The sequence below is a fragment of the Antennarius striatus genome, chromosome 21, assembly GCF_040054535.1.
Source record: "Antennarius striatus isolate MH-2024 chromosome 21, ASM4005453v1, whole genome shotgun sequence".
Classification (NCBI taxonomy): Eukaryota; Metazoa; Chordata; class Actinopteri; order Lophiiformes; family Antennariidae; genus Antennarius; species Antennarius striatus.
Window position 1 is genome coordinate 17,169,888 of NC_090796.1, and position 20,624 is coordinate 17,190,511.

At 48.6% G+C, this 20,624-nt stretch overlaps 3 protein-coding genes across 6 annotated transcripts; 2 read left to right on the forward strand and 1 right to left on the reverse strand.

Annotated features, from left to right (window-relative positions):
* Positions 1-127: 127 nt before the first annotated feature.
* LOC137588797 (myosin light chain kinase, smooth muscle-like) lies at positions 128-9,167 on the reverse strand. 4 transcript variants are annotated; one of them, XM_068306078.1, is made up of 17 exons: positions 8,676-9,161; positions 6,307-6,453; positions 6,050-6,202; positions 5,866-5,967; positions 5,375-5,413; positions 5,166-5,296; positions 4,931-5,087; positions 4,325-4,636; positions 4,132-4,228; positions 3,852-4,055; positions 3,561-3,778; positions 3,029-3,152; positions 1,937-2,089; positions 1,543-1,672; positions 1,384-1,465; positions 1,149-1,289; positions 128-582 (listed from the first exon to the last, which is right to left on the reverse strand). In XM_068306078.1, exons 1-17 carry the CDS (start codon positions 8,890-8,892, stop codon positions 377-379), a joined length of 2,613 nt encoding a protein of 870 aa, XP_068162179.1. In that variant the 5' UTR covers positions 8,893-9,161; the 3' UTR covers positions 128-376. The 4 variants fall into 4 exon arrangements, with proteins under 4 accessions (XP_068162179.1, XP_068162180.1, XP_068162182.1 ...); XM_068306081.1 differs by lacking the exon at positions 8,676-9,161 and adding an exon at positions 6,920-7,330 and having other exon boundaries at positions 129-582; XM_068306080.1 differs by having other exon boundaries at positions 426-582; positions 1,084-1,289; positions 8,676-9,167.
* A 2,723-nt stretch (positions 9,168-11,890) lies between these two features.
* On the forward strand, positions 11,891-14,450 carry pus3 (pseudouridylate synthase 3). The gene is made up of 7 exons (XM_068305726.1): positions 11,891-11,997; positions 12,293-12,683; positions 12,812-13,089; positions 13,166-13,340; positions 13,455-13,564; positions 13,654-13,826; positions 13,910-14,450. The coding sequence occupies exons 2-7, from the start codon at positions 12,300-12,302 to the stop codon at positions 14,173-14,175; spliced, it is 1,386 nt and encodes a 461-aa protein (XP_068161827.1). The 5' UTR covers positions 11,891-11,997; positions 12,293-12,299; the 3' UTR covers positions 14,176-14,450.
* A 292-nt stretch (positions 14,451-14,742) lies between these two features.
* On the forward strand, positions 14,743-17,371 carry dcakd (dephospho-CoA kinase domain containing). Its single transcript, XM_068305682.1, has 5 exons — positions 14,743-15,048; positions 15,740-15,851; positions 16,006-16,209; positions 16,300-16,387; positions 16,582-17,371. Exons 2-5 carry the CDS (start codon positions 15,740-15,742, stop codon positions 16,865-16,867), a joined length of 690 nt encoding a protein of 229 aa, XP_068161783.1. The 5' UTR covers positions 14,743-15,048; the 3' UTR covers positions 16,868-17,371.
* The last annotated feature ends 3,253 nt before the right edge of the window (positions 17,372-20,624 follow it).

The following is a 20,624-nucleotide window of genomic DNA, read 5'->3' on the forward strand; positions in this document are numbered from 1 at the left end:
ACTTCTTGAACATTAAGTTCAAATCATTTGATTTGTGCTCCTCCCCCTTATCTGGAGGGGGAGGAGCCAGTGACCAAACTAATCCTTATTTGGGGATATGTGATCCATAAAAATAATTCTGATAATTCAGTCACCCAACAGTTCCATCCTCCCAGCATCCATTGTTTAATCTTAATGTCTTAAAACATTTATACAGTATTCTCATACATTTTAATATTCAAATGTGCAAAACATGACTGTGAATGTTGCCGTGGCGACCAACCCTGCCCACTCATGAACAGGAAATGGATTTAACAACGTGACTCGTGATAAAGAAACGTTCTCCAGGACCAGAACATCCTGTGAGCGATGACTGATGAAGGCTGCTTCCTCCTCCTCACATCTCCACCCTAAGGTGGGCGGAGCACACGGCGGCCCCCAGCCGGTTGGTGGCCCTACAGGTGTAGACGCCAGAGTCCAGAGGCTCCAGCTGGTCCAGGATCAGGGAGCAGAGCCCGTCCTCCTGCTGCTCCATGGTCACCCTGCTGGACTCAGACAGCAGATCCTCGTTCTGGAGCCACCTCACCTCCGGCGGGGGGTAACCTGGAGGGGAACATGAAAGGAACACAACGTGGTTTAATGCAGCAACACCTCATGTCAAGTTAAACTTGTAGGAACTGATCCGTACTTCATGTTAAAACAATCCACCAGCCGTTACAGGTAAACTTGGTTTACATCATTAATCTGTTCCAGGAGACACAAGTCATATCAACTCCAGGTTAAACTGAAGATAACCATTCCCAATTCTGTTCTCAATTTTATATATTTGGTTAACATGAATCTATTTTAAGCTGATTTTTTTTTTTAATATAGTACAGAAAAATCATCTCCGTGTCATCTTCTTCCTCATTGTGGGTCACGTTGGTTGCTACGAGCTTATAATATGATAATACTAATAACATGTTTTTATTATGATTTATAGTACAGGAACATGTGTTTTTGACTGTTTACTAGTGATTTAATGATTCCAATATTTGTGTCAGAAGTAAATTTGGATTTTTTTTTAAACCGACGGAACTCCAAACAAGGTAAACCCAAGTTTACCTGAACTCCTACCAGACTTTCATGTGTGTTGTTGGGTGTGGTGAGGACGTCTTTAACATCACTACCGTTCACGAGGCACGTGAAGTGGGCTGTGGCCCCCCTGGGGAGGACGGTGTCATTCAGGACCTGCTGGAAGCAGGGTTCGCTCTGCAGCTGGGCGTCCAGGGAGTGGATGGCTTCCTCCGCCTCGGGGCTCCAGCCTGGCTCTGGATGAGAGAGGGGGGGGGGGACTGGTCACATAAGGCTGAAATCCTCCTCCACATGTGTGCGGCTGCAGGCGTGGCTTTGGATCCGTCTTACCCTCTGAGGAGGTTCCAGGAGAATCCGGCCTGCTGGACAGGTTCGCCATCCGCTGCAGGGCCAGCACCGCTTTGCCCGTTTTCTGCAAGTTTAAAGCATCGCATTGCATAAAAATACTTTTGGTGCAAACCAGAAGAAAAGACCAGTAAGTTCTGTCACCTTCCACTTGCGTTTGGCGAGAAAGCGTCTCATGCGGCCCTTGTTCAGGGACTTGGTGGTGGTGCGGCTCAGAGGGGTGAAGGAGACCATCCAGGGGTGGGCGAGGGCCTCGACACACGACAACCTGCACCTGTTCAGGGCGGATAGGAAAAGTCAGACGCCGCCAGCAGCCTCCTGAGCTCAGACTGATTATCTGCTGCATTAATGAGGCTCCAGCTCAGGCCAGAGCTCCGTTAATGAGCGGTGCCGTCCCAAATGTCACCAGGAACACGCCGTGACATCATCAGCTGGAGGCAACACTTCGCCTTTTTCTTACTCTTGAGTGGTTTCTGCAGGATTCAGGAGGTTTTTGCTGGGATGGAATCTGATGGATACCTGTTTGAAACAGACCAACCTGCGGTCCTTCTTCAGCAGGGAGCTGATGAAGTCTTTGGCTTCATCAGAGATGTCCTCAAACGCCTCCTGGTCGAACTCGTAGCTGGCGGCCGTCACCAGCGCCAGCGTCTCGGCGTCGCTGTTGCCCTGGAAGGGAGACTCCCCGCTGAGCCTGAGACGCAAACAGTATCAGGATGATCGATTACATGATTGATCAACTCATTCCATCCATCACGGACTCAGTCAGCAGCTCAGACCTCATTGATTGTGGAGGGTGCAGTAAAGAAAGTCACCAGGAGATGGCGCCAAACGTCCATTTGTAGAAACTTACAATCACAGATAATTCAATATGTTTAAATCCATTTAAATACGTTTAAATTTGCAACGGGATAACTAGAGAATACACACAGGGCATTTTTGATGTTCATTATTTCTGTCTAACATCCTCAGTTCTTTTAACTTTCCTGTCGCTCAAATTGAACAAAATTCTGAAACTTTTTTAACCCCTTTCATAAAAATGAAAAGGCAGTAGAAAATAATAGAAAAATGGATGACAAAAAGAAAGCAGAGATCAAACTGAGCGATTTTTTAAAAAACCTACAATAAAATGAGGATGGAATAAAAATAGAGTATGTATTTCTTCTATAAAGTTCTATAAAAGTTCTATAAAACAGAAACAGAAGACCAGCCTGTAGCCTCCAGTACGTAACGGATGGGTAATGCTGAAGAGAGGAGATAAGGTGTGAGCGTTCTCTTAAAACTCGCGTCTGCTGATGTCTGTCGGTCGTGTGTTTCCAGCTTTGGGCCAAACATTTCTGATTGTCTTTGTGGGAACCTGCATGAACCCAGCAGAGGATCAACGTGTTCCTGAAGGCAAATCGTGAACAAACGCGGCTCCGAGTTTCAGTGAAGACTTTGCATGTTTTAAGGAAATCAATGATGTCTTCCCTCATCCCGGTTTTGCTTGAAAGATAAGTGTGAACCAGTTTGTCAGCAGCATTTTCATTGTTGGGTTAGCCACTAGTCGTGATTAGCAGATAACTCAACCCAACAGGAGGTAGCTGGAGGTCTGGGAGCTCCTTAAAGTTCAAAACCACCAAGTTCCACTTACAAGACGAAACAGATGACCCCAATGCTCCACATGTCCGTTTCCAGGCCCACGGGCTCGAAGCTGATCACCTCCGGGGCGACGAACTCCGGCGTGCCATGCATCACCATCAGAGGTTTGCCCTCCTCTGAAGAACAGGAGATAGAAGCGCTTTAATCGTCACCTTCACTGATTCGCATCCACGCGTTGGCAGATGGCTCGAGTCGTCACCGACAGACCTCCCAGAGTGTCAAATTTTCCGCCCCGCTTCTTCGCTTTGCTTCGCATATTTGAGTCTGCAGTTGGCGTGGTTATTTTTGACAGGAGTTAAATTAAATGATCCTGTTTGGACCAGACTGTGTCACCAGGAAGGAAAACACGGCAAACTTTAACAGAGAAGTTGGTAAAATAAGGAAGTACCTGCTCGGTGCTCATTGGTGGTCGTTTGACCGCCATCTTAATGGATTCCCTCGTACTGAAATACACTAAAATCCAAACAGGGTGTCGTTGGGTTCCTGAAGTTACCGCTGTGAGTCCACGAAGTTCACACACTCACCCAGTTTACTGGCCAAGCCAAAGTCGATGATCTTGATCCGCGTCCCGGTGGTGTCCACACAGACGATGTTCTCTGGCTTGAGGTCCAGGTGGACGATGTTCTGATGGTGGACGTACCGCATGCCCTCCAGGATCTGCTGCATGTAGCGGGCGCTGGTGGGCTCCGTGTGCTCGAAGCTGTCGTCCACGAGGCGCTCAAAGAGCTCACCGCCTGCGATACTGGGCGGAACGGACAAAGCTAGGACAACCCATGACAAAACCACGAGCAACCATGTCTCTTAGTTCTACTTACTACTCCATGACCATGACTGTCTCTGAGCGCGACTCGTAGCCGGCCAAACATTGGACCAGTTTGGGGTGATGGAGGCAATTCATCAGCTCCATCTCTTTGCGGGCAGCCTTCCTCTCCTTGGAGGTTCGGGCTCGGTAGAACTTCCCTGCGCACTCCTGGCCCGTCTCCTTGTGGGACAACCGGAAGACCTCCCCAAACTTCCCCCTGGAAGAACGGAGCGTCGCAGCTTTACTTAAAGCTTCAGGAGGTTGAAGGACAGGAAGGAGAGTCTCGGACTTACCCTCCCAGCCTCTCCAGCACGTCGTAGTGGTCGCTGACTTTACGCTCGGTATCAATAATGACATTGACGTACGGCACGTCTGGTTCCGTCTTTGCCCCTGGAAACAAAGACGAATCAGCACAATCAGCCCCTTGACAGAGAGAACGGAAATAGAACGTTAAACCCTCCTCTCAAACGTTAGGAAAACACTCACTTCCTGTTGCCATCTTGACGCAGTCCGACTCCTGACTCGGCTCGCTGACTCCTGCTGAGTTGTAGGCTCTGATTCGGAAGCGGTACTGACTGAGAGGCTCCAGACCCGATCTCAAGTGGTGCGAAGTGTTTTTACAACGGCTTGCTACTTCAGTCCAGCTCCCAGGACCGTCCAGACCCTCTTGTTTGACCTCCACGATGTAGCCCAACACGGCGGTGCCTCCGTCGTAGCTAGGACCGGTCCAGGACAGGACCAGGGACCGTGTGGTCAGCTTGGAGACGACTGGATGGGACGCTGGAGGGTCGGGTCGGTCTGAAGGGAATAAAACAACCAAAGTCTGGACATCTAAGAAGTTCTTTGGAGCACCTTCCTGGAGTTAGCCAAAGCTGTTTAAATTGATCCACTAGACTTTAAGAAAGTTTCTGAAGAGTTTTTACCTCTCATTCAAGGGGCTTCTTCAGTTCCAGTGTAGAGTAGCTATTTAAAACCAGTTCCCTCTACTTCTACCACTAGTTGTGTTTTTCTGACGCTCCAGAATCACTTTGCGGACCAAGAAAATTTAGGTTCTGGTGTGTTTTAAATGAAGTTCTTGAGGGCGAGGCTTACCGATGACGGCGAGGCAGACCGTGTGCTGGGCGGACCCTCGTCGGTTTCGTACTACCACTGTGTACGAGCCGGTATCAGCCAGACACGCCCGGCGGACAACCACGCTGGTTTGTGTGTCGCTGCTCCTGAGGGATATTCTGTCCCCTCCCACCACAACCTGAGGAAGAGGAGGATGAGGAAGAAGAGGTAAGATGGAGGACGACCCGAGGCGTACAGGTGAGTCTAGACTGGTTACCTTGTCTCTGTTGTAAATCCAGCAGGACGCCACCGGGAGGGAGCTGCTCCTGAAGTCACAGTGTAGCCGGGCCTCCTCCCCCACTCGGACCTCCACCTGTTCAGGTGGGTCCATAAACTCCACAGGAGGACCTGAGGAGGAGAAGTTCTCTGATTGTATTAAATCAAGATTTAAAGCTTCAACCACCAGCGTCTGGTCCTGCAGCCCACCTGTGCTGGGGGAGACCTTCGCTCTGAGGTGACCCACGTCTGTGGAAACAAGAAACAGGTGGATTCTAGGGGCGTGTCCTACACAGGCAGGCTTAAATGTTCTCTGACAAATCAGGTGTGAGCAGTCAAGTTAGGTTGGCAAACCAGATACATTTGAATGGAAGGGTGAGGAAACCGTAAAAAATCACTTTTAATTCCCGATGAAGAGGATTAGATTCATAAAAACAACGCAAAAACGTTACAAGGTCTCACTTTAAAGTAAAGATTTCAAAACTTTACTTAAATTTTTTAGAATTTTTCAGATATTTTTTCCTACCCTTTAAAGCTAAAAAATAAATTTTAGATATCTCAACATATTTTTTAAATTCTGACTCCTCTTCCATTCCAACCTTAACTTCTGGTTGTCATTTCTAACTTAACATGTCGTGAGAGAAAGGGTCGATGGGGGAGGATGTTGGAACAACAGGAAGTCTGAACAGCCTGTAATCTACCATTGTGCTCCGTCTGTCGGCTCTTCTCTTCAGGAGCCGGAGGCGCGACCTTGAGCTTGACCTTGCCATCCAGCTCGTGATTTCTGGACGTTTCCTTCCTCGCTGTTCAAATATAAACACACCGAAGTCAGTTCAGTGTTCAGGACGGTTTACCCAGAAGCCTCGGTGCATGTGAGGAACGGACCTGTGATGTGTAACGCGGCGCTGCACGACTGCTTCCCAGCAGCGTTCTCGGCGGTGCAGGTGAAGGTCCCAGCATCTCCAGGTGAACACCGAGTCAGCGTCAGGCTGGCAACGCCGTTCCTGAAGGACGCTTTGCCCGGATGCAGGCTTTTACCTGAACAATCAAAGTATTGATGATCATTATTAAAACCTATCCAGTCGCAGGAAGCAATGTGGAGGTAGGGGTTGATGTGTTGAAGCTGCAGAACAAGTCGTCACCATTGTGTTGCCAGGAAACGCTCAGAGGCTGACTTCCTGTGATAACACCTTGAAAAGTGGCGTGGCCTCCTTCGCTGACGGTGCAGTCGCTGAGCGGCTGTTTGAAGCGAGGCGTCTGCATCGGCAGGACGGGTGTCAGTTTGGAGTCTGAGCAGAGACAGGAAGTTGAGGACAATAGGTGTGAGAACCAATCAGGATGGAGGGTTCACCTCATGTAAGATTAAATATCATCGGATACCAATACACCTGTTTTCGTACTCTGCACTGTAAATTCATCTCAACATACAGTAAGTTGAGAAGAGGACAAATTTTAATTGTGATTGGATCAATTTCAATGATCCATTAACCCTTTCAGGCCTTTCAGGATTTGGAGACTTCTGCATCATCAGGTTGATTATTTCTGTCCTGATGTACACAATCAATACATGCATCTGCATTTCGCATGCAAAAAAAAAATATCCAGATTTAGCAAAAATTATAGAAACTAAAGCTCATACATACAAATTCATGTAGTAAAAATGTTTGGAAAAGTTTGACAGAAGGTTCTAATTTCCAAAAAATTGTATTAATCCGGCAGTCATTTAATAATTTGTGCTTTAAAGGGTTAACTCACCCTGCTCCTGTCGTTTCCTCGGGGTGATCTTAACCGGGATGTTTTATCTGTTAACCTTCAAACTAACACCCACTACACATGAAACTAGAACACATCACAGAGCATCTGCCAACACCATCGACGCCGCCGTCACCCTAAACCTAAACATCTGTAAAATACTGTCCAGGCTTTGTCCAAACAGGATCCTGGAACCGCTGTTTATCAGAGCCACATCTGGAATTCCTGCCGGGATCCTTCAGAATAGTTTGGAGCGCTTGTGAGTGTTCACAATATGTGGATTCCTCTTTGAGGAGGTCATCAAAATGACTGATGTTGGGATCAGCCTCATACCAAATTAAGTCATAGCGCATTATTTTCTCTGCCTGGAAACACACTCCTGCATCTGGAACCATGTTTATCAGCAGTGGTTTATGGGTAATCATTAGAATGCGGATCTGATCCTGATCCAGGTGGAACTTCTTACCTTTCATGGAGACACAAACCCCCTGACTGACCAGGAACCTGTAGTATCTCAGACACCAGTAGGGGGCAGTGTCCCATCTCTGCTCCCCTGGTTCTGATTGGTCCGTTTGTCAGGAACACAACAAAACAACAGGATGGATTTCCATACAACTTTGCGTTTTAGGGTACTTTTCCTATCTATGCAAAAACGGATTGACTCCCGCAACCTTTAGTGGAGGGGCGGGGTTTGAGCTCACGCCAAGTGCTGATTGGACCAAACGGGCTACTGGTTAGTTATCACCTGAGGTCACAGCATGCGGTGACCCCTGGTGGGTCGCTGACAAGACTTTCCCACCACATGAATGTTTACCCAGCAGGATTCTGACGCTGATTTGCCCTCTGGGCTGTTGGGTGGGTCTCCTGGGGGCAGTAACATGCCAATGTTTGTGTGTGTTTGGGGGGGAAAGGGGGGTTTGTGAGTAATTCCTCAATACTCAGAGGACATTAGTGACTACAAAACATCAGATTAAACACGTTAGTTCTCAGACGCTGTGAATGAAGAGAGCTACCGGTCAAACCAAATTATTTGACCCCCAATATAGATCAGATTTATTGACCAGGTCTGCTCCTCATCATCACACCTACACATCAGTCGCTCAGACGCTGACCCAACCTCACTTTAGCGGGGTTTTCTGTCCAGGCCTCCATCTCCATCAGGGCTCCATCAACTCCCAGATGTTCTGACCCAGAATGCTCCATCAGAACCATCTAGATCAGACCCAGAGGCTCCACCGGAAACCTCTCAACATGTAGAGGATCAGATGGATTCCATCAAGGAACAGGAAATCCTGACAGAGGAAGATGAAGCTGGGACGACCACCATCACAAGCAGATGTCAGAGTCCACCAGAAGAAGTTCTGAATCCGTCAAGAAGCCTCCCAGATGCCCGATCGGAATCGTCGGGACGCAGCAGCTAAAGCGTCTCTAGATAGAACTTCAGATGCTGGACCAAGAGAGACAGGAAACACTTCAAGATCTGCTGTATCGATTTAAACTGATCTGATCGTATTCTCTTCATCAGCCGATGTGATTTACAAAGTGACCGTAAAATGAGGTTTAAACTGTAACCATTCTCTTGAACCGCCCCAGATTTAAATCAGATCAGGATGAACCAAAGCCTGGAGCTCCTGCAGACGTCTGAGGCTCCTCCAGGAGCTGCAGACGTTTGAGGCTCCTGATGGGAGCCGCTGAGGTCATGAACCCATCCGGTTACGGTTACAACATCGTGTTAGGTCAGCTGTTATCGGGTCGTTACCTGTCTCACTGGTGTCGCCTCCCTCTACCGTCTGGATACTGGTTCCCAGTCCACCGTCTGGATGCCTCAGCACTCGGACCCGTCTGGCGTGGGGCTTCAGGACCAGCTGGAACGTAGACACGAAGGTCTTTCTGCCGTCCTGCTCCATCCTGGGGTGGAGACGCGAACCCAGCAGGGATTTATAGCTGGAGGCGGGGGGGGCTGAATGTTCACACATCCCCTGTGGTGCCAAAGGGAGGAGCTTCTGCCTGGTGAACCCCTCCAGAAATCATGGTCCACCTCTCAGAGGAAGCATCCGGTTTCATCCAAAGGCCGATTAATGACAGGAATGTCAGCCCCCGCCACCGCCGAGGAACACATGAGAGGAAACAACAGAGGGGGGGGCAGGAAGAGTGTGGGAGAAGCCAAACCCCCCCCAGATGACAGCCAGAGATCCACCGGACTTCTATCACCTCCTGCTCCTCCTCATGAAGACGTGTTCTCCCAGAGTTCCCGGCGGTGGGTGTCACCGTCCACCTCGTGTAAACAGGGATCCTCAGTGGGCGGAGCCTCACGGGAATCTGGGAGAACCTGTCCGACCGCTCTGGGTTCAGATCCGCCGCTCACACGTCCACCAATGGCGTGGCTCCTTTTTTCTGAATGGAGGGAGAAACCATGTGACCCCATTGGTGGGTGATCGTTATCTACAGGGTGTTATCATTGGTCCCCCCCTCCCTCGGGGCCCCTGAGGGCCCCACACATGAACAGGAGTCGACTCTTTGCAACTTTAAAGTCTCAGTTTCAGTCGGCGCTGGTCAACAACAACATGACTGGAGGCACACGCTTCAGATAACACGCTAAACACGGTGACTCACAGAGGGTTAACCCTTCACCGGCAGCCTCATCCTCCTGGGGGGTGTGCTCCCCCCAACACAAATATGTTCTCTTCTTCAGGTAAACTCAGGTAAATAGAGACGTGTTGACTCACTACCAATGTAATAATATAAACTTCATCAGTGAAAATAACTCATCATTTACAGGAAGATGATTGGATGATTATCAGAATCCATGTGGGAGGGGCTTAATAATAATTCAAATTAACTTCTATTATTTCATAATGAATAAATATACAATATCTATAAAAGTTCAAAGGAATTATGTTTGATGTTGGTTGGTTGGTTGGTTGGTTGGTTGGTTGGTTTGTCAGTTGGTTGGTTGGTAGTTTGGTTGGTTAATTTGTCAGTTAGTTGGTTGTTTGGTTGGTTGTTTGGTTGGTTGTTTGGTTGATTGGCCTGTAGGTTGGTCGGTGGGTTGGTTGTTTGGTCAGACAGCTAGTCGATCAGTTGTTTGGGTAATTTTCGTTTCCCCCATGAAGCCAGTTAACTTCCTGTGTAGGGGGCGGGGCCTAAGTGAGGGCGGGGCCTTGTCAGGGCGGGGCCTGAGCCCTGCAGGACGTTCTCCTCTGTGAGGAACTATCCTGGTCTCTGATGAGCATTATTGTTCACATTGTTGTGACTGGTCTGGAAACTATTTCCTGTTTGCTGGCGGCGGGATGAGGCTGGGGAGGCGATGACTAGAAAGGTTTAAAAACCAACAAATAAAACAACACGACCATCCGACACTAGACGACCAAATAAGGTGAACACATGACCTGCAGCCTAGAAGCTGTTCTTCATAGATGGAGCCTCCAGAACAGTCATTCACTGGACGCTCGCTTCTCTTTTCTCAACCGGAAGTTTCTCCTTATCTGTCAGAAATCTGAAGGGATTTTTGTTCAGTCTTAAAATTCAAAACAGGAAGGGCAGAGAGTGGGAAAAACACCCCCCCCCCCTTTGTGAAGGAGAAATCCAATTATGGAAATTGTTTCACTTCCCCTCACAAGAAATTCTTCAAAGGGACGTGGCGACCCACAATCCCCTGCAAACAGAGGCTTTCTGTGTCCTTCTGGTCAAACAGAGTGATGGGAGGACAAACGGAGGAGTGGGCCCCCCAGGCCGGAAAACTCCACCAAAATCCTGAAGTCAAACTTTTAGAGGCACAAAGCAGATTGTAGTAGTGGAGGGAAGAGCAGAAAAAAACTTGAATGGACAGAGAGAAAAGACCAGAGGATGCTGGGAGTTTGTCGCCAGCAGCCGGCGGCGCGTTGGGGGGGGTCCAGACCGATGCATCCATCAGTCCCCCAGCTCCTGGAGTCGGATCAGGATCCCAACCGAATATGGGAGAGATTTTGGGAAGAGTCCCAACTGAGTTTACAGATTTAAGTGAGAAAAGTGACAGAAGTTCAAACTCCTCTTTGACCTGATTTCACAGCCTGAGCCGAGAGTCGTGATTGGCTGATTCCTGTTGTGTGTTTGACCTTTAACCTCCTGTAAACAATGGAATAGTTTCAGTGCAAATATTTGTCTGCTGTTAGAGTGAAGGTGTGATTCCACTGTGATTTGTTGTTCTTTTGTTCCGGTTAGCTGCTTTTTGATCGCTAGCGTTAGCCCAACAGGCTAATGTTCATGTTTTCCCCTTAAATAATTTAATGAAACAAAAATGTATAACCAGTAAAAAAAACACAAAAATCATCCTCTGCATATTAATTTATTTGATGAAGTTCATTAAATGCTCGTGAGAAAATGTCGGCTATGGTAATACAGACATTTGAAATAGAGTATGGCAGAACTGATAATAAAGTTTATCTCATGCTGTTTCCCTGAGGAGGTGGAACGCAAGATTAATTAAATTTTACAGGGAGAGAAAAACCTTTTCTGACCCATCTTCGAGTTTATTTGCTGCCAGGAACTTATAACCTTCACACCTTTATATTATATAATTGTGCAGCATTAGTTGGGCTGTTTGTGTCTGGACATAAAATTAAAAAGTTGAAGCACAGATGATTTTTCTACATCACATGAATTATTTTCTTCTGTTCTTATTTCGCATATTTTAAATTTGTTTTTATTCAAGTTTGTCTTTCTTGAGCTTGTTTTTTCCTTGGAATATTAGTTATATAATAAAAATAATAAAATTGGGAAATTATTTCCATGAAATCAAAACACGTAGATGTGAACAAAAATTAGTTAAAATCATTCCATATTTTTCAAGAGAAACTGTTCATAATTCCAAAAAATAACGATAATATAATATTTTTCCTGTATTTTGCAATTCTCTTTTCATGTACAGTACAACCATTTAAGTAGTAAACTACATTTCCCAGAAACCCTCAAACTAAAGGAAACGCGTCCGTTCTTTTAATTGGTCCGACTGGTGTCAACACTGGAAACGTGAGCGCGTCGAGCCAGAAAACAGCTTCTCCATCCATCTTTAACGGTCATATTGAGGCTACAAGCAACAATAAGTAATTAATTTGTGATTTTTATTGTAAATATAGAAACTGTTTTATTAAATTCCACTTAATAAAACAACTGAGTAGCCAAAGTTAGCTGCTAGCTAGTGAAGGCTCCACTCCAGCTGCGGAGAGACGGGTTCGTGTTTAGCAGCTAAAGGAATAACAAATCGACATTTAATCCGGGTTGAATTTGTCAAATTAAAAATATTAATCTTTTAATTTAAAGTTCTCGTTTTTAGCTAACAAAGGTATTTATTGAAGCATTCGGTTGTCCTCCATGAGTGTTCTCCTCTGGTCCCTGTAGCACCATCATGTCGGAGGCGGTGGTCCAGCGGATCCAGGAGCTGGAGGCCGAGCTGGGGAGGCTGAGGTCTCAGCTGAAGGCCGACATGGAGCTGGACCCCCACCCGTCTCCCCAGGCAGAAGGAAAACCCAATGGAACCAGCAAAAAGGGCAAGAAGGCAGGCAAAGAGCGTGCCTTTGACTTCTCCGCCCACCCCCGGCGCCACGTGGCCCTCCGGCTGGCCTACCTGGGGTGGGACTACCAGGGGTTTGCGGTGCAGGAGAACACAGACAACACGGTGGAGGCCAGGCTGTTCGAAGCGCTGCTGAAGACGCGCCTCATCCAGGACCGACAGAGCTCCAACTACCACCGCTGTGGTCGCACCGATAAGGGCGTCAGCGCGTTCTCTCAGGTGGGTTCACTGGGGGTAAAAACTGTCCTATCCGCCCCCCTCCATCCTGAGGGAAAATCAGGTGAAAGTTGTAGATAATGTTCCCATCTTTCCTTCCCGGTAATCGTTCATCCGCTGCTCCTCCACAGGTCATTACCATAGATCTGCGCTCCACACAGTTTTGTGGAGGTCTGGGCGTCACGGTCCCGGAGAACACGGATGCAGGAAGCAGAACCAAAGCCGACGGCGCTGAGCTTCCTTACGTGAAGATGCTGAACAGAGTTCTTCCTCCAGACATCAGGGTGTTGGACTGGGCTCCGGCAGCAGAAGGCTTCAGCGCTCGCTTCGACTGCCAGTCGCGCACCTACCGCTACTACTTCCCCCGAGGATCCCTGGACGTGGAGCTGATGGCGGAGGCCGCAAAGAGGTGGGTGGAGGTGAGGCGCTGATGTCACCCCTAAAAGGTCACAGCCCTGATTCCAGGATCTCCCCCAACCCTACAGGTACGAGGGCACTCATGACTTTAGGAACCTGTGCAAAATGGACGTGGGTAACGGCGTCCTGCAGTTTGAGAGGACCATTGTGTCGGCGTCAGTCCGGCCCGTGCGTCCCCAGCACACCTCCAGTACCGACCTCTACATATTTGAGGTCACAGGAGTGGCGTTCCTTTACCACCAGGTACTGAGAGGCACAGGCACCTCTCAGCTTTAATGTCGTCCTGTAATTATGAGCCATAACCATTAAGTAGTTGTAATAACACCGAGATTCTTCTCCTGTTGTGTTGTGCTGCAGGTGCGATGCATGATGGCGCTGCTCCTCCTGATTGGACAGAAAATGGAAGCTCCAGAGATAATTAATCATCTCCTGGATGTTCAAAGGAACCCCAGGAAGCCTCAGTACAGGTATGTCGCTGCAGCTTGTGGGATGTTTTGTCTCTATCGGTCACATGACTGTTTGTTAGACTGATGTGTGGCGTGGCCCCTCCCTGCAGCATGGCCGTCGACTTCCCTCTGGTGCTCCACGACTGTCGCTTCGAGGGACTGAGCTGGAGGCAAGAGGACGAGGAGCTGAACCACGTCCTGTCGGTGCTAGGGCAGCATTGGACCCAGAGCGCCGTCCGGACCCACGTCCTCCAGGGAATGATGCAGGAACTGGAGGTCAAAGGTGACGGGACATTTAAATACAGGGACCAGAATAAAAACCAGAAGATTCCTGCCATGTTGAATGTGAATGTTTTATCCCCTCAGGTGGCGTCCCCTCCGACCACTGCTGCCTCGTCGAGGGCACCAGGCAGAGGAACTACCGACCCCTGTTGGAGCGGCCGTGCTGCGAGAGCCTGGAGTCCAGGATCAACCATTTTGTCAAAAGGGGGCGGCTGGAGTGGGAGGAAGGGGAGAACGGGGGGGGGACACTCCACAGAGGGAAACGGTCCAAACAGTCCCAAAGTTCCCCCAGTCGTCCCGTTTCTGCAGAGACGCTGTCCAAAGAAAGTCTGGATGAAAAATTAGACTGATGTTTGCTCAGAGGACGAACTCCAAACATTTGTACCTTCAGGAGACTAAAGAATGAATTTCTCTCATTTATAAATTGTTTATTTTCATTGTCTTTCAAGCAAAAATATTTTTGCTTTGAAATAAATAAGTTTTGGATAAATTTGTTGAGTTTGGATGATTTAGGAGTAAATACATCTAATGAAGTACCGTAATTCAGTATACTTTTGAGGTATTTGTACTTAACAAGAGTATTTCCATTGTAAATAATAACAATACTTTGTTTATGGACTGTTAGGTGAATGAAGTTACAAAGAGCACCTGAAAGAAATTTAAAAATATAGCAAATCAGAGAAAGTATGTCAATGCATTATCGTACAACCACATATGATTTGTGTTTTATTACTTTTAGCACAATAAATATATTTTAATAACATTTGAATAGTTTTATGTAAAAATTAGAATATAGGCCGTCATAAATTGTATTACTGAATATTTTCCTAGGAATGAGAATTTTAATTTCCAAGGCGGAACTGAAGTTCTGTAGGTCGGTGTGTCGTCGGACATTTTGAGGTGTTGCTCGTTAAGTTCAGAAGCTCGGCTGTCAGTTCGATAAGAGGTCGGTCACAGACAGCGATGTGAAGCTACGTGTTTATTACATTTTATTCCGACTGAATATTTAACGGGTTTGAGTCAGGATGGCTTCGTTTGAATGTCTGTTTACGGACACCATAGTGGTGCTAGCATCAGCCTGTTAGCACCCCGGGTTGTTTACAGCAGCCCCCACCGCTAACCAAACGCTAGCCTGTTAGCATCCCGGTCCGGCTCCAGCTGTGGCCCCGCAGGGATTCCCACCGACCAGTCGGGTGATTTAAGGAGTGACCGCCGTCCACGAGGTAAATAATAACACACACTGTAGTAACACACACTGTAATAACACACACACTGTTATAACACACACTGTTATAACACACACTGTTATAACACACACTGTTATAACACACACTGTAATAACACACACTGTTATAACACACACTTTTATAACACACACTGTTATAACACACACTTTTATAACACACACTGTTATAACACACACTGTTATAACACACACACTGTAATAACACACACTGAGTGTTTCCGTCGGGGAAAGTGGTGAAATCTCAACAACAAGTTGTTGTGGTTTCCTGTTTGGTTTATTTTGTGGGTCAGTCGTGAATAATTTAACGTTTGATTTCCTGTCAGTTCAACAAATTCGATTCCTTAACGAATAAATAAGTCAAGTAGGTCACAACAAACTGTAGTTCCACTTTTCGACAGCAGGGGGCGCGTTTGAAACCCACTTCAGCCTCAGATCAGATTGATCTAAGATTACACCTGTTTATAGACATTACTTGATAGACATTTATTATTATATATACTTTATTGAAACTGACTGCTTTATTTTAAGCAGTGAACTACCTGAACTTTAATTTCTTGCAGCTCGCTGACAGATTAGTCACCGTTTTTATCCTGTTTGATGTGGGATTAAATTCAGAATCCTCCTTGATCTCCTCCCTGATCTTCATCCTGACTGTCGTTTCCCCTCAGATGTTCCTGGTGGGGCTGACTGGAGGCATCTCCTCGGGGAAAAGCACCGTGTCCTCCATGCTGCGGGAGCTCGGCTGTCCCATCATCGACGCTGATGTTGTCGCCAGGAAAGGTGAGCGAACAGATGAATCATGGCGCCTGACTGCAGGGCGTTCAAGAAGACAAAACGCTCACAGACGGAGCAGAATGACAGGAAGCAGTTTGTAGACGTCGCTCAGGATGTTGATGAGTCCGGAACGGAAACTTTTATTAGTTCTGTTGGACAGTGGTGGAGCCGCGGACGCCCGCCTACTCCCGCATCGTGGCCCACTTCGGGTCGGACGTCCTGCTGGAGAACGGGGAGATCGACCGGAAGAAGCTGGGCCAGATCATCTTCGTCGACGAGGAGAAGAGGAGGCTGCTGAACGCCATCACCCACCCCGAGATCCAGAAGGCGATGCTCAAACAGATCCTGTTCTACTTCATCAGAGGTGAGAGCCGATTGGCCCGTTTGGGACGGTTCTGACAGCGCCGGCGATGACGGCGGACGTCTCACCCCCCCTCGTCTTCCTCCTCACCAGGGTACCGCTATGTGGTTCTGGACGTGCCCCTCCTGTTTGAAACCAGACGCCTCACCCAGTTCCTGAACCACACTGTGGTAGTTTACTGGTAAGCCCCGCCCCCTGGTTTCTGGTAATCAACCAGAGTGATTTGAATAAACTTTATTTACACCCGTTTTCAGACAGAAACATCACCAAGTGTGAATCCATTTTCTGAGGGACTGTTCCTTTCAGGGTTATGAGTCTTGCCAACCCCCCCCTCCGCCCTAATAACCTCCGTCTTGCCTCCCCTCCCCTCTCCAGTGACCCCGCCACTCAGCTGTCCCGCCTGATGCAGCGTGATGGCCTCACCCAGGAGGAGGCGGAGCAACGCCTGGCGGCGCAGATGCCACTCAACGAGAAGCGCGGCCTGGCAAATCACGTGATCGAGAACTCGGGCAGCCGCGAGGACACCCACCGGCAGGTCCTCCGGCTGCACACCAAGCTGGAGGACTCCATGGACTTCCTGCTGGTGCGGGTGGTGGCCGTCGTCGCCACCGCCGGACTGGGCGGGATTCTGATGTACGCCACCAAGATCCTACTGTCCTAATGGACGATTGGGCCTCGGTGGGGGTCACATGACCGGTGTGCTGTGAATGCTAACCTGCACTGACCAATGCGTGAAGGGTGAGGGCGTGGCTTCACAAACTGTCCTCTAACATCATTAAAACTGTACAAACGAAGAGATTTTATTTTGTTACCCTTCCTCAATCGATCCAGATTTGTCAGTTTGGTTGATTTTTGTAGAATTTAAATGCGAACACTAGAATGTAGCGATGGCGTGAAGGAGTTAAGCCCCGCCCCCCTCAGACGTGACGTTTTGCACCTCGACGCGATGCTGAGAAGAAGCCGTCGGCACCTTTCCGCTGAGTGTGTTGAACGATGTTTAGACGTGACGATCGGTTTTTAACCACACCTCATATTTATCACTATTTTTTTAATCTGAATGCTAATCTCTTGTGTTTTGTTCTTTTCGCTGCACTCTCACCTGTAACCTCAACGTTTGTAACACCAGCTGCTCCAATGAAGGATAAAGATTGACGATTTAACGTAACGCACGGCGTCGTGTTTCATTCCTCAGATCAGTTTCTGATTGGTCCTCCCTCTGACCCGGGGTTTCAGCAGTGCTTTTATTGTGAAAGAGTTGTGCAAACTCTCCTGGCTGCAGGTATTATTTATTATTACGCTCCCATTCATGGGCTCAAGTCACACGATTTCAAAATTTCATCGATTTCAAACTGGTTTGAAATTTTTTCAGCAATTATTAATCATAATAGTATTGATAATAATTGTTCCAGTTTGCTTTTAGTGGTGCTATTTATATCATCATTATATCATTATTTATCATTAATATTTATTTGATTTATTAGTTTTTAATTATATCTGTCATGGCTATATTATGTACCATATTTATATAAATGATCAGTATAATTGAGCAGCATTATTTTATATATTTACAATTATCAGTAATTCTATATTTTTCACATTTTAATATTAATATTTTAAAATAGATGATCACATTTTTAGATTCTATATACTGTTTTTGATTATATATATCACTCCTTTTATTATTTGTTGCTTCAAAGTTACTTTAGTATTTATCGTTATTAATATTTAATAATTATATGACAGGTTTTGGGTGTTTGTGCTGAGAAAAATGAACTTTTTGATCAGAATCAGGTCATTTGGTGTTTGGATTCACCTTCAGCGTCCAATCAGAGCGCTGGAGCCGGATAAAGGATGCGTCCCGTGGGCGGCGAGCTGACATCATCCCTGCACCAAGGTCCCACGAGCCCCCGCCTGACGCCTCATTGGTCAGCTCCTTGTTTTTGTCAAGCCGCCACAGAATTAATGCAAAGTGACTGGGGCTTGGGGGGTGGTTTGGATGTGGTGGGGGGGGCAGCGGAGCAATGCTGCACAGCTACACATTTGGTTGCAAACATATCACACAACAACCCAACATCGCACTGTAACCCGCCCCCCCCTTGACCCCGCCTTCCTGCCCGCCCCGCCCTTCATCCTCTTCCTCAGACTTTATTAAAGCGTGGGGTGTGAAGGCCCAAAGCAGAGCGGACACGAGGGTGTCGGGCTCAGAGGTGAGCATCTGAGAGCAGCTCCACCCCCCCCACCCCCCCCACAATGAAGACGTCTGGAGTCTCTTCATCGGGTTCAGACCCCGCCTCCAGCGCCGCTGACAGAAGACATGTTGAAACTTCCTGTCTGAGCGGCTCTTCATCACTCCTCCTCCCGCCGCCATCAGCGGAGGTAAACACAGAAACGGCTGGGAGGCTGGTGTCCCACCAGGGGGGGGGGGCAGGGGTCAGGGGTCATTTAAAGGAACAATCCCACAGTAAACATGGCGGCAGCAGAGGAGCTCAGCCTATCAGAAGTTGCTGATTCCCCCACTTGTGACCAACCAGGTGATATTTCCTGCTTCGTGCAAACACAACTTCTCACCTGGGATGTGGCTCAGGCTGATGACATCATCACGATGACATCACTGGTCGTGATTTGGTCAAGCTGAAGAAAGCTAAACGTGAAGCAGATTCTGGACCTGAATCCGTCTCTGTGTAAGACGGATCTCAGAGGTCACATGGCTTCTTGCTCTCGCCTGACGTTAACCCCTCCCTCTCCAGGTGTCTCTTCGGTATTGAGCACCGATTGGCCGATGAGGATCAGCCTCTCGACACCAGCAGGAGGAGCGAACTGAGCAGCTGGAACCGCAGCGATCTTGAACCCTGGCATCTGGTGTCACGGTGGGAATGAGGGGTTGGGGTTGGGGGGGGGCACTGGCAGCGCCTCAGAAGCCCCCTGTCAGGCCGCATCCTCAAGACGGCGCTGAGGTGAAGGGACAGGCGGCACGCCAGCGGAGCGGCCCCGGCCCCGTGACTCAACCTGTCCCTGCCAGTTAGCCCCTGCCCCGTCAGGGCCACGAGGGAACAAGGTCGGCTCTGAGTCACCGGCGTGCTGGACGGGCCCCCGACCAGCGTGGGGAGGGGAGGGCGTTAGTGTGTTCTCCCAAGGACTGTGTGTCTTGTTTCTCCACATGCATGATGACCCCCAGCTTGGGGGGGGTCATCGTTCTGCCACAGAACCCATGAGGAATCTGCTGGATCGATGATGTCATCGTCCTCCTGACAGGACCGCCCCTTCCTCCTTGTTGCTCCACCTCCGGGCCATCGCCAGAGGTTGTAACGCCGCCAAATTGGAAAGGGTGGAGTCGTCGTGGGACGGGGAGACAGGATGTGTCACCGTGTCACGTTTGGTGACGGACATTTGTGTTAGCAGCAGCTAGCAGCAGCTACTAGCAGCATGCAACAGCTAGCAGCAGCGGGTAGCAGCTACTAGCAGCATGCAACAGCTAGTAGCAGCATGTAGCAGCTAGTAGCAGCATGTAGCAGCTAGCAGCAGCTATTAGAAGCATGCAGCAGCTAGCAGTAGCTAGTAGCAGCTAGTAGAAGCATGCAGCAGCTAGCAGTAGCTAGAAGCAGCTATTAGAAGCATGCAGCAGCTAGCAGTAGCTAGTAGCAGCTAGTAGAAGCATGCAGCAGCTAGCAGTAGCTAGTAGCAGCTAGTAGAAGCATGCAGCAGCTAGCAGTAGCTAGTAGCGGCTAGTAGAAGCATGCATCAGCTAGCAACAGCTAGGAGCAGCTAGGAGCAGCTAGCAGCTAATCCAAAAAAGAACACGATGTTAGCGCGGCTGTAGTCGTCATCAAACCTGTTGAACTCGTAATGGCAGGAAGGTGTCAGTAGGTGGGGGTGATTAATGAACACACAGGGTAATTAAGCCTCTATCTGCCCCCTCCCAGTGAGTTAAGTGCAGATGCTGTAAATAACAGCCCCTTCGGCTCCTGAACGTCACGTCAGACCTTCAGAGCTCGTCTGTCTCTGAGCCGTGAATCCTGCCGTCTCGTTTCGGACCGGAGGGCCGTGACACGGACACGCCGACCCCGGACACGCCGACACGCGGACACACGCGTGTGCGCTCTGCAGCCGCCTGATAAGACTCACGTCTCACCGTTTGGCCCCTGCAAATGTCAACGCGCAGCATCGTCATCCCGCTGACAGCAGCCGAGTGGGGGGGGGAGGGATCTTGACTCCCTTCAGCTGGAGATTACCTGCTCCAGAGGCTAATCTGTCCCAATCTCTGCCCCCCACCCCACTGGAGGTAGAATTAAAACACCCCCCCAACCGACGCCGACAGACGACAAGCAGCTTAGATCGCCCACTTCCTGTCAGACCTGGACCCCCAGCATCCAGATGCTGCTTCATCAGGTCAGCCTCCAGCCGGGGGGGGTCGTTCATCT